The sequence below is a fragment of the Arachis ipaensis genome, chromosome B09, assembly GCF_000816755.2.
Source record: "Arachis ipaensis cultivar K30076 chromosome B09, Araip1.1, whole genome shotgun sequence".
In the NCBI taxonomy this organism is placed as follows: Eukaryota; Viridiplantae; Streptophyta; class Magnoliopsida; order Fabales; family Fabaceae; genus Arachis; species Arachis ipaensis.
In genome coordinates, this window is record NC_029793.2 from 119,025,559 (window position 1) to 119,038,926 (window position 13,368).

General features: G+C 39.5%; 1 protein-coding gene across 1 annotated transcript; it reads left to right on the forward strand.

The window, feature by feature from the left end:
- Positions 9,692–12,667, forward strand: LOC107615887. Its single transcript, XM_016317906.1, has 2 exons — positions 9,692–10,936; positions 12,539–12,667. The coding sequence occupies exons 1-2, from the start codon at positions 9,692–9,694 to the stop codon at positions 12,665–12,667; spliced, it is 1,374 nt and encodes a 457-aa protein (XP_016173392.1).

The following is a 13,368-nucleotide window of genomic DNA, read 5'->3' on the forward strand; positions in this document are numbered from 1 at the left end:
TTTCAATACCAAAAAAAAAAAAAAAATTATAATAATAAGCTACTGTTATCCACTCAATAGGCAGTTAGGCACTGAAATTCCTCAAAGTACCAAAAACAATTAACTTAAAAGGAAGGATCAAAATCTTTACAAAATGATGAGAAGATTTTGATATATATAAAAATGGTGCGTCACCATAACTAGATAAAATGATGAGTCATCATAATAAATTTATTTCTGGAAGAAAGCTAATAAAATGTGAATGAATGATTAAACAAATCATTTAATTTTTTGGGCTAAATCTGTTTGTGAGCTTGTGTGATACTTTGTTAGTGCTGTCTTGATGAAGTATAGAATGCTTGTTTAATACACTCCCACAAATTGGAGGATGGAAAATATCCAAAACACCAAATTTAAAAAGATTGAAATAGAAGCACAATAAAAAATGTGTTGAGTATTGTCGGATTTATTGTTGGATTTATCGTCGTCTTGAAGTTGACGGTATAAACGGCGCCAAAAATTATTTATTGGTGGATTATTTCATCCAATGCTAAATACCAGCGGATTTTCCGTCGATTTTTTCAACGAATTTGTTGAGACTGAGTTGCTAATAACCGTCGGATTATTCTGATGGTAACTGATGCGTGAGCATCTTATACCTTTTTTCTAGTTGTTTTTATAGTGTTTTTAGTTAGATTTTATTAAGTTTTATTATGTTTTGGTGCAAAATTCATCTTTGGATGCTACTTTGAGTTTTGTAGTGTTTTTTTATGATTTTAGGTGAATTTCGAGAGAATTTAGCAAAGTCTTGTACAAAGACAAAGAAAGGATAGCAGATATTGTCAACTCTGACCTCCTTGCATTCTAATGAGCATAACTTGAGCTACAGAGGTCCAGTTGACGCGGTCTCAACGGCGTTAGAAAGCTAATTTTCAGAGCTTTCCAACAATATATAAGGCTGCATTTGTTTCTGAAAACAGAACAAGACAAGACACTGAGAACAAGACATAAAGGATAGAGACACAAAATTTTGTGTTCTTGTATCCTATTTGGTGATAAACTACAACAAATTATTAAAATTTAATTTATTCTCATTTTTCATTCAAAAAATTTGAGACGAAAAATATAATAATAAAAATATAATTATAAAAAATTAACAAGAATAATAAAAGAAAAAATGAAAAATAAGTTATGTCCTTTGTTAGTGTTTCCGTGTCCTTCCTGTCAGGATGGATATAAAATACACTAATTCAGTGTCCCTGAACACATTGTCTCTGTCCATGTCTCCTATGTCAAACACGATTTTGTGTCTCTGTGTCTCTATCTTAGTGTCCTGTCTCTGTAAACAAACGCAGACTAATAGTCTATACTTTTCTTCTAGAATCACTGCCAATTCAGGCGCTAAACGCCAAGCCTAGCGTTTAGCGCCCAAGAAGGAGTAACTCCCAGCGCTGAACGCCCAAACTAGCGTTCAACGCCAGCCAGTGAGCAAGGGACCAGAATGCACTCCTCCCATATGGGCGTTCAACACCCAGATTGGCGTTGAACGCCAGCAAGCAGCCGAAGCATTCACCAAGTGGGCCCCCAAAGTGGATTTTAGCTCTCCTTAAGCTTATCTTATCTTACCTTTGTAATTTTGAATTTAAAATAATATCTTTTAGGTTTAACATTTACTATTTAAAGAGGAGATCACTTAGGTTTAATCATTCAGATCTTCTTATATACTTTTAGAACTGTTTTCTCTGTAAGTCATGAGCAACTAAACCTCCTGGTTAACGTTAGGAGCTTTGTTTATTTCTCGAAATTAATATTATTATTTTTTTATTTTAATAGATGTTTGATTCCATTCTGTGTATTTTACTATTCACCTACAGGAGGATGCCGTTTGGCCTCTGTAATGCCCCTGCAACTTTTCAAAGGTGTATGCTTTCTATTTTCTCATATATGGTTAAAAAATTCATTGAAGTATTCATGGATGACTTCTCCGTTTTTGGTGATTCCTTTGACTCATGCCTTAATCATCTATCCTTAGTTTTGAAATGGTGCCAAGAAACAAATCTAGTTTTAAATTGGAAAAAATGTTATTTCATGGTAATTGAAGGGATTGTTCTTGGTCATCGGATTTCTAACAAGGGAATAGAGGTTGATCAAGCTAAGGTGGAAGTAATTGAAAAATTACCACCACCTACTAATGTTAAGGAAATTAGAAGTTTCTTAGGACATGCAGGATTCTACAGGAGGTTTATAAAAGACTTTTCAAAAATTGCAAAACCCCTGTGCAATCTTCTGGCTACTGACGCTCCCTTTGTTTTTGAAAAAAAATGCCTACATGCCTTCGAAACTTTAAAAGCAAAGCTTGTCTTTGCACCCATTATTTTTGCACCCAATTGGGCCCTACCGTTTGAACTGATGTGCGATGCCAGTGATTATGCCATCAGAGCAGTTCTGGGACAGAGATAAGACAAGCTTATGCATGTCATTTATTATGCCAGCCGTGTTCTGAATGATGCTCAAAGGAACTACACCACCACCGAGAAGGAACTACTGGCGGTTATTTATGCCATTGATAAGTTTAGATCCTATTTAATTGGTTCAAAGGTTATTGTTTATACTGACCATGCTGCTCTTAAGTACCTTCTGACCAAGCAGGATTCTAAACCAAGGTTAATCAGATGGGTGCTGCTCCTTCAGGAATTCGACATTGAGATCAGGGACAGAAAGGGATCAGAAAACCAGGTGGCCGATCATCTGTCCAGGATCGAGCCCGAGGAAGGAACGCCATCCCCTACTACTGCTGTATCGGAGACCTTCCTGGATGAGCAACTTTTTGCAATCCAAAGAGCGTCATGATTTGCAGACATTGTGAACTATAAAGCCATGAGATTCATCCCCAAAGAGCACACCAAACAACAAGTTAGAAAACTTTTGTGTGATGCGAAGTACTACATGTGTGATGAACCCTACCTCTTTAAGAGATGCTCAGATGGGATGATCAGGCGTTGTGTCTCAAAGGAGGACGCCCAGCAGATTCTTTGGATTGTCACGGTTCTGAGTATGGAGGACATTTTGGAGGAGAGAGAACAACCACTAAGGTCCTTCAGAGCGGGTTCTACTGTCCAACCCTCTTCAAGGACTCCTGGGAGTTTGTACGAAACTGTGATAAGTGTCAAAGATCTAGAAGCCTTCCTCACAATCATGAAATGCCACAGCAAGGAATCCTGGAGATTGAGCTATTCAACGTGTGGGGGATAGACTTCATCGGACTTTTTCCTCCCTCGTACTCGAACATGTACATGCTGGTGGCCGTAGACTACGTGTCCAAATGGGTTGAGGCAATAGCGTCACCCATCATGACACCCGAGTCATGCTGAATTTCTTACAGAAATATATTTTCAGCAGGTTTGGTACCCTGATGAGTGGATAATTTATACGCTTTTTGGCATTGTTTTTAGTATGTTATTAGTATAATCTAGTTACTTTTAGGGATGTTTTTATTAGTTTTTATGTTAAATTCACATTTCTGGAATTCACTATGAGTTTGTGTGTTTTTCTGTGATTTCAGGTATTTTCTGGCTGAAATTGAGGGACTTGAGCAAAAATCAGATTCAGAGGTTGAAGAAGGACTGCTGATGCTGTTGGATTCTGACCCCCCTGCACTCAAAGTGGAATTTCTGGAGCTACAGAACTCAAAATGGCGCGCTTCCAATTGCGTTGGAAAGTAGACATCCAGGACTTTCCACCAATATATAATAGTCCATACTTTGGCCAAGTTTAGACGACGTAAAAGGGTATTGAACGCCAGTTCTACGCTGCTGTCTGGAGTTAAACGCCAGAAACACGTCACAAATCAGAGTTGAACGCCAGAAACACGTTACAACCTGGCGTTCAACACCAAAGGAAGCCTCTGCACGTGTAACATTCAAGCTCAGCCCAAGCACACACGAAGTGGGCTCCGAAAGTAGATTTATGCATCAATTACTTACTTCTGTAAACCCTAGTAACTAGTTTATTATAAATAGAACTTTTTACTATTGTATTAGACATCCTGGATTGTATTTTTGATCCTGTGATCACGTTTTGGGGGTTGGCTTCTCGGCCATGCCTGAACCTTTCACTTATGTATTTTTCACGGTAGAGTTTCTACACTCCATAGATTAAGGTGTGGAACTCTGCTGTTCCTCACGAATTAATGCAAAGTACTACTGTTTTTCTATTCAATTCAACTTATTCCGCTTCTAAGATATTCATTCACACTTCAACATGAATGTGATGAACGTGACAATCATCATCATTCCCCCACGAACGCGTGCCTGACAACCACTTCCGTTCCACCTTAGATTGGATGATTATCTCTTGGATCTCTTAATCAGAATCTTTGTGGTATAAGATAGATTGATGGCGGCATTCATGAGAATCCGGATCCGGAAATTGTCTGTGTTGTCTGTGGTATTCCGAGTAGGATTCTGGGATTGAATGACTGTGACGAACTTCAAACTCGCGAGTGTTGGGCGTAGTGACAGACGCAAAAGGAGGGTGAATCCTATTCCAGTATGATCGAGAAACAGAGCATTTGGACCATTTTCACAAGAGGATGGGATGCAGCCATTGACCACGGTGATGCCTCCAGATGATTAGCCATGCAGTGACAGCGCATCGGACCATTTTCACAGAGAGGATGAAAAGTAGCCATTGACAATGGTGATGTCCTTACATAAAACCAGCCATGGAAAGGAGTAGGACTGATTGGATGAAGACAGTAGGAAAGCAGAAGTTCAGAGGGACGAAAGCATCTCTATACGCTTATCTGAAATTCTCACCATTGATATACATAAGTATTTCTATCTTTATTTTCTGTTTATCTATTATTTTATTTTCGAAAACTCCATAACTATTTGATATCCGCCTGACTGAGATTTACAAGGTGACCATAGCTTGCTTCATACCAACAATCTCCGTGGGATCGACCCTTACTCACGTAAGGTCTTATTACTTGGATGACCCAGTGCACTTGCTAGTTAGTTGTATCGAAGTTGTGAATGAAAAACGATTTATTAAGACGTGCGTACAGCGTTTTTGGGCGCTGTTGCCTGAGATCACAATTTCGTGCACCAAGTTTTTGGCGCTGTTGCCGGGGATTGTTCGAGTTTGGACAACTGACGGTTCATCTTGTTGCTCAGATTAGGTAATTTTCTTTTTGTTTTATTTTCAAAAATTTTTCAAAAATCTTCAAAAAAAAAAATAATAAAATAAAAAAATTCTTTTCAAAAATTTTTATTATGTTCTTCAGAATTTTTAAGAATGAATTCTAGAGTTTCATGAAGCATGTGAAGCCTGGCTGGCTGTAAAGCCATGTCTAAATTTGTTTGGATTGGGGCTTCCAACCCAACATTATCAAGAGCAAGCCAGTTGTTGCTAATCCACCTGCTGCTGTTCCTGGTCCACCTGATTTACATGCTAAAGCTTGGCTGGCTATTAAGCCATGCCTAACCCTCAGATTGGAGCTTTAGACTAAGAGTACAAGATTCCTGAAATTCATATTAAAAATTTTGGAATCTTTATTTTTCTTTTTCACATTAATTTTCGAAAAATCCAAAAAAAAAAAAAATTAGAAAATCATAAAAATCAAAAAAATATTTTGTGTTTCTTGTTTGAGTCTTGAGTCAATTTTTAAGTTTGGTGTCAATTGCATACTCATCTTGCATTTTTCGAAAATTGCATTCATGCATTGCATTCATCATGATCTTCAAGTTGTTCTTGATGTATCTTCTTGATTGATCTTCATATTATATTGTTTTGTGTTGTATGGTGTTTTTCATATGCATTCTTGAATTCTTAGTGTCTAAGCATTAAAGATTTCTAAGTTTGGTGTCTTACATGTTTTCTTTGCATCAAAAATTTTTCAAAAATAAGTTCTTGGTGTTCATCTTGATCTTCAAAGTGTTCTTGGTGTTCATCTTGACATTCATAGCATTCTTGCATGCATTCATTGTCTTGATCTAAAAATTTTCATGCATTGCATCATTTTCATGTTTTTCTCTCTCATCATAAAAATTTAAAAATCAAAAAAATATCTTTCCCTCTTTTCTCTCATAAAATTCAAAAATTTGAGTTCACTTTTTCAAAAATTTTTAAAATCTAGTTGTTTCTTATGAGTCAAATCAAATTTTCAATTTAAAAATCTTATCTTTTTCAAATCTTTTTCAAAAATCATATCTTTTCCATTTTTTTTTATTTTCGAAAATTTCAAAAATCTTTTTCAAAATATTTTCAAATTCTTTTTTTTAATTTTATATCATATTTTCGAAAATCACATCATCAATTAATGTTTTGATTCAAAAATTTCAAGTTTGTTACTTGCTTACTAAGAAAGATTCAAACTTTAAGTTCTAGAATCATATCTTGTGATTTCTTGTGAATCAAATCATTAATTGTGATTTTAAAAAAATCAAATCTTTTTCAAAAACTAATTTCAATCATATCTTTTCAAAAATATCTTCTTATCTTATTTTTTTCAAAAATTTGATTTTAAAATATATTTTCTAACTTCTTATCTTCTTATCTTTTCAAAAATTGATTTTCAAAATTTGTTTCAACTAACTAACTAACTTTTTGTTTGTTTCTTATCTTTTTCAAAACTACCTAACTAACTCTCTCTCTCTAATTTTCGAAAATATCTCCCTCTTTTTCAAAAATTCTTTTTAATGAACTAATTGTTTCAAAATTCAATTTTAATTTATTTCTTCTTTTAATTTTCGAAAATCACTAACCATTTTTCAAAAATAATTTTCGAAAATCCTTCTCTCTCATCTCCTTCTGTTTATTTATTCATCTACTAACATCTCTCCCTCACTCACCAAAAATCCGAACCCTCTCTCTCTCTGAGTTCAGATTTTCTCTTCTTCTTTTCTTCTACTCACATAAGGGAACCTCTACACTTGGGTAAAAAGGATCCCTATTATTATTATTTTTCTGTTCCTTCTTTTTCATATGAGCAGGAGCAAGGACAAGAATATTCTTGTTGAAGCAGATCCAGAACCTGAAAGGACTCTGAAGAGAAAACTAAGAGAAGCTAAATTACAACAATCCAGCAAGCACCTTTTCAGAAATTTTCGAACAGGAAGAGGAGATGGCAGCTGATAAACCCCATTTTGAGGGTTTATCTTGTATCGATTGCAGGGGTTTTATCAATGATTCTACACGCTTTTCATATGAAAATACAAGACTTTATGTTCCTTTCCTAACTTTTGCCTCATGGATGAAAACATGCTTATTTTGCACTAAACTAGATACATTTCTAATCCTCTCTTGGTGCCATTCGATGCCGTGACCTGTGTGTTAAGTGGTTTCAGAATATAGGGCAGGGATGAACCGGAAGAGGGAAGGAGAATGGGCGCGAAGGAAAGGAGCATGAGAAATTGAGCTTTGGAAACTTCAGCAAGGGCGCGCGCGCGTACTTGGCGCGCTCACGTGGATTGCGCAGCTAGGAGTCAAAGCCAGAAGCCAAGCCACGAGCCGGCTTGTGTAGCGGCTAGGCCATAACCCCCATGGGCGCGCACGCGTACGCTGCGCCTCCGCTCACATTGCAAGATGCCCCAGTGGCGCGCACGCATGCTTTGCGCGTGCGCGCCGATGCTCGAACATGATTTTTTTAGAAGTCACGTGACCTAGGCGTGGAGACAGTTGGAGATCTCATCTTGGGGGAAGTGCCTTGGCGGGAAGAGCTTAAGAAGACCAAGGGTTGAAGGGTTAAGGACTTTTGGCTCATTTTTAGATAGTTCTAGATTTTTTTAGCTATTGTTAGTTACACTCTTGGGTAAAGAGAGAGGGAGATTCTAAGCTCTCATGAGGGTTCATCTTCATCCATTTTTCTGAATTTTCCATCACACTTTGGTGAGATTCATTGCAGTTCTCAATTTACTTGTTCATGTTATAGATCTTCTTCTCCAATTTTAATTAGTGCTTGTAATTGCTCCATCCTCATAGATCCTATCCAAGTCTTCTAAAAATTGATTGCTTGTTTGTCATTGATTTTGCTAAACCTTCAAAAGAACCACAACAAGGCTTCCTAATCAATAAGATGCATGCTCTAGCAATTCCAAGGGAGGACGACTCGGGGGACTAGTACTCTCGGTTATAGATTGTAGGATTGTTTGATGCGAAGTTTGAATGTTGATTAGACTATACTCACGATTATATCCATTATTGAATTCTATATCGGCATAACAACTTTCGTTTATCAAAATGGCACCGTTGCCGGGGAATTTTGCTTAGTGTGCCATGTTATTGCTTAGAGTAGTTATCTGTGCATGCATATAGTTGCATCCTTTTGTGATTCTTCGTTCAAGTGACTAACCCCTCATCGTCACCATGAATTTCACTTCTCCTTCATTGCATGACGCGTTCACAACTGAATCCGAGCTTAGTTCCCTTTGATCCGGAAATAGAACGAACTTTGTTTCACATTAGACAAGCTTGGAAGCGGTTAAGGTTTGGACAAGGTGAAGAGGTTTCCACCACCTCAACCACCTTACTAAAAGTGAACATTGAACCGTCACTCAACGAAGGCAATAATCATTCTCCCATCAAACTCACTAACAATTCTTTTCTTGTTTTAGGTACTAACGCCATGGATGCTCCGAGGAGAGTTACTATCAAGGAAGCGGGTGCACCGGATTATGTCCTTCAACCCCTTCATGTAACTCACCCCAATTTGAATGCAAACTTTGAACTCAAGACCGCTTTGATCAACCTCCTACCCAAATTTCATGGGCTTCCCGCACAAGACCCTATTTGACATCTCAAAGACTTCCATCATATATACTCAACAACTAGACGGGAAGGGTCCGATGAAGTCGCTATATGGTTGTTCGCTTTCCCCTTTTCTCTTGAGGACAAGGCTAAAGAATGGTTCTACACTTTATCTAGTGAAGTCACCTCTGATTGGGACTTGCTTAGACGAGGATTCTTGGATAAATTCTTGCCCCCGGAGAAGATGGATAGGCTAAGGAAGGAAATGTCTTGTATTGTACAAGGTGAAACGGAACCACTGTATGAGTATTGGGAATGGTTTCGTAAGCTACTAGATGCATGCCCTAATCACATGCTTGACACTCAAGTATTGCTTGGATACATATGTCAAGGGATGCGAGAACAAGATAGAACCCTCTTGGACACCTCTAGCAATGGTTCTTTGTCTAAATATAAAACAGCAGAGGAGGCATGGCAACTCATCATTGATTTAGCCGAATCCAATCAACACATGAGACGAAGAGTCAACCGCCCAAGAACCGTGAATGAGGTATCCACTAGTAGTGAAACCACCGCTCTAACCAAATCCTTGAGTGAAATGACATCCGTCTTGAGGCAACTCCAATTGAGCCAACAACAACCACAACAACCTCAACCTCAACCATATCAACAACACCCTCCACCTCCTCAACAACACAACCAACAATTGGTCCCTCAAAAAGTGTGTGGCATTTGTTCTTGATATTCCCACTACACGGACGAGTGCCCAAGCCTTCAAGAGGACAACACTTTGGCGGCTACCCACAATTTCTATGACCGCCCATATCAAGGGTACAACCAAGATGGTAATCCTAACCAAGGGCAACCTTATCAAGGAGGAAGCTACAATCAAAAAGAACTACAAAACACACTTGCTTCCGGTCTCACCGGCCTCACCTCTACACTACAAGCTCTTCTTGCACGAATGGACACATCATCAAATCCCACTCCTCAACCCCCAATCCAAAGCGTCATTCCCTCTCAACCTCAACCCAATCCTAAGGGGGGCATCAATGCCATCACCTTGAGATCCAGAACACAATTAAAAGAGAAGGGAGAAAAGGATTCAAAGCCCATCACAATCACTCAAGAGGAGGAGAGAATAGATATAGAAGAGGTAGTGGAAGAGGAGACACCACAAGTCATAGTTGAGGATGAAACTCAACCAACAAAAGAGACTCCCAAGACCAAGAGAACCTTGGAAGAAGAAATTGCTCAACCACTCCCATTTCAAACACTTGCAAAGAAAGTTAGGAAGCGTATAGAACTCGACCCCAAAATGGTAGAAATGTTCAAGAAAGTCGAGGTAACCATCCCCCTCTTTGACGCTATCCATCAAGTTCCTAGATATGCAAAATTCCTTAAAGATCTATGCATGAACAAGGATAGAATTCTTGAATTGGAAACCATCCCATTGGGGAGTTCTATTTCCGCTTTAATGGGAGCATTGCCCGAGAAATGTGATGATCCAGGCCCTTGCATGGTCACTTGCACCGTCAATGGAGTTCAATTCGTAGATTGTATGTGTGACCTCGGAGCATGTGTTAGCATCATGCCTCTCTTCGTCTACCGGGTATTGAAGTTACCACCACTAAAAAGGTCGACGGCGAGATTTGTCCTAGCGGATAAAAGCATAATAACCGTGACGGGTGTCGCGGAAGATGTATTGGTGAATATCAAAGGGTTGGTATTTTCGATTGATTTCTACGTCCTTGAAATGCCATCAAGTGAAACCGAGAGAGCATCATCCATCCTACTTGGAAGACCATTTTTGAGAACTTCTAGATTTAAGCTAGATGCTTACTTGGGAACATACTCATTTGAGATAGATAGGAGAGTCGTAAGTTTTAGCCTAGAAGAAGCAATGAAGCATCCACCAGAAAATCACTCTCTATTCCGGTGTGACCCAATTGACAACATTGTTGCCGAAGTGCACCTTGCAAAGTTAGATGAGAAGTACATGATTGGAGAAGCAAATGAAGATCCAAGCAAATTAAACACCACACACCATACAAACCATCCGGAAACTCAAACATCAAATCATGACAAAAAGATGGAATTGAAGCCACTACCCCCCCACCTAAGGTACTCATATCTTGATGAAGCCCAAAAGCTCCCCGTGATAATCGCACAAGAGCTAACTCCTCAACAAGAAGAAAAGTTGCTAGAGGTATTGAGAAAAAATAAAAGGGCAATCGGGTGGAGTTTGGCGGATCTAGTGGAAATAAGCCCCCAAGTATGCGAGCACCGCATATTCCTTGAAGAAGGAGCAAGACCGGTCCGACAACCTCAAAGGAGACTTAATCCAACCATTCTTGAGGTGGTGAAAAAAGAGGTCACTCGACTACTTGAAGCGGACATCATCTATCCTATCTCGGATAGCGAGTGGGTAAGCCCGATCCAAGTGGTGCCAAAGAAATCCGGGGTGACCACAATCAAAAATGAAAGCGGTGAACTTATAGCAACAAGAGTGCAAAATTCTTGGAGAGTATGCATAGACTACCGGAGGTTGAATGCGGCCACAAGGAAGGACCACTTTCCACTACCGTTCATCGATCAAATGCTCGATCGACTAGCCAGTAAATCATATTATTGCTTTCTTGATGGTTACTCCGGATACTTCCACATACACATTGCTCTAGAGGACCAAGAAAAAACAACATTTACTTGCCCCTTTGAAACGTATGCCATTTGGCCTATGCAACGCGCCAGCAACGTTTCAAAGATGCATGATGAGCCTATTTGCAGACTTTCTAGAGCAATGTATGGAAGTCTTCATGGACGACTTTAGCGTGTACGGTAATTCATTTGATCATTTCTTAGGTAACCTTGAAAAAGTCTTAGAGAGATGCACCAAAACAAACCTTGTCCTAAATTTTGAAAAGTGTCATTTCATGGTCAAACAAGGCATTGTTTTGGGGCACATAGTTTCAAAAGAAGGCATCTCCGTAGATCCGGCAAAAATAAATGTCATATCTAGTTTACCTTACCCCTCCTCCAAGAGGGAAGTCCGCTCTTTTCTTGGACATGCAGGATTCTACCGGAGATTCATCAAAGACTTTAGCAAGGTAGCCCTACCTCTCTCTCGGCTACTACAAAAGGACACTGAATTTGAGCTAAGCAAGGAATGTATGGAAGCATATGACAAACTTAAAGTGGCATTGACACAAGCTCCTATTGTGCGAGGACCGAATTGGGCTCAACCATTTGAAATCATGTGTGATGCTTCGAATTATGCGATAGGGGCCGCGTTAGCACAACGCGAGGGTAAGACTCCCTATGTCATAGCTTATGCTTCAAAAACATTAGACGGAGCCCAATCCAACTACACTACTACCGAGAAGGAACTCCTAGCTATTGTTTTTGCTTTGGACAAGTTCCGAGCCTATCTTCTTGGTTCTAAGGTAGTAGTGTTCTCGGATCACGCGGCACTAAAGTATTTGTTGGCCAAAAAGGAATCAAAACCGAGATTAATTCGTTGGGTGCTTTTGTTACAAGAATTTGACTTGGAGATCAAGGATAGGAGTGGTTCCCAAAACTTAGTGGCGGACCATCTGAGTCGCCTTGAACACACAAAAAGCGACACCACTCCTATCAATGACTCCTTCCCTCTAGATAGTTTGCACGCAATCTCGGAAGTGGTTCCTTGGTATGCCCCGATAGCAAACTACTCGGTTTCACGCACCTTCCCTCCCAATCTCAACAAACATCAAAAGGACAAGCTGAAAAGCGAATTCAAATACTATGTTTGGGACGATCCCTATTTGTGGAGGTGTGGAGCGGACCAAATAGTGCGACGGTGCATACCTCAAACCGAATTCCAAGCAATCTTAGACGCTTGCCATTCTTCCGAAGGAGGTGGCCACTACGGCCCCCAAAGAACGGCAAGAAAGGTCCTTGATTGCGGATTTTGGTGGCCAACCCTTCTCAAAGATTCTTCCCTCTATTACAAATCTTGTCCCCAATGCATTCGGTTTGGAAATATTTCTAAGAAGGACGAAATTCCCCAACAAAATATGCTTTTTTGTGAAATCTTTGATGTATGGGGAATCGACTTCATGGGACCATTTCCAAATTCCAATGGCTTTCTCTACATCTTGTTAGTCGTCAATTATGTGTCAAAATGAGTGGAGGCAATCCCCACCCGGACGGATGATGCCCATGTTGTTTATTCTTTTGTGAGGAATAATATCATTTGTCGTTTTGGCTCCCCAAGAGCAATCATAAGTGATCAAGGATCCCATTTTTGCAACAAAAAAATGGACGGCCTCATGAGAAAGTATGGCATCATACACAAAGTCGCCACGGCCTACCACCCTCAGACAAACGGCCAAGCCGAGGTGTCTAACCGGGAAATTAAACATGCATTGGAAAGGATTGTGAAGCCGAATAGGAAAGATTGGAGCGCTAAACTCTCCGATGCACTTTGGGCATATCGAACGGCTTACAAAACACCCATTGGCATGAGCCCTTTTAGACTTGTATATGGTAAAGCATGCCATCTACCGGTAGAAATCGAACACAAAGCTTATTGGGCCATAAAGGAATGCAATATGAATTTGGGTGGAGCCGGAGTAGAGAGAAAGCTTCAATTGGCGGAAT

Excerpts from the sequence above, each read along its gene's own strand:
- LOC107615887 (XM_016317906.1), top strand. The coding sequence starts at position 9,692 with ATGGACACATCATCAAATCCCACTCCTCAACCCCCAATCCAAAGCGTC. Across the intron at positions 10,937-12,538 it reads AAGAAGAAAAGTTGCTAGAG|GTGTGGAGCGGACCAAATAG; the intron begins GTATTGAGAAAA and ends CTATTTGTGGAG.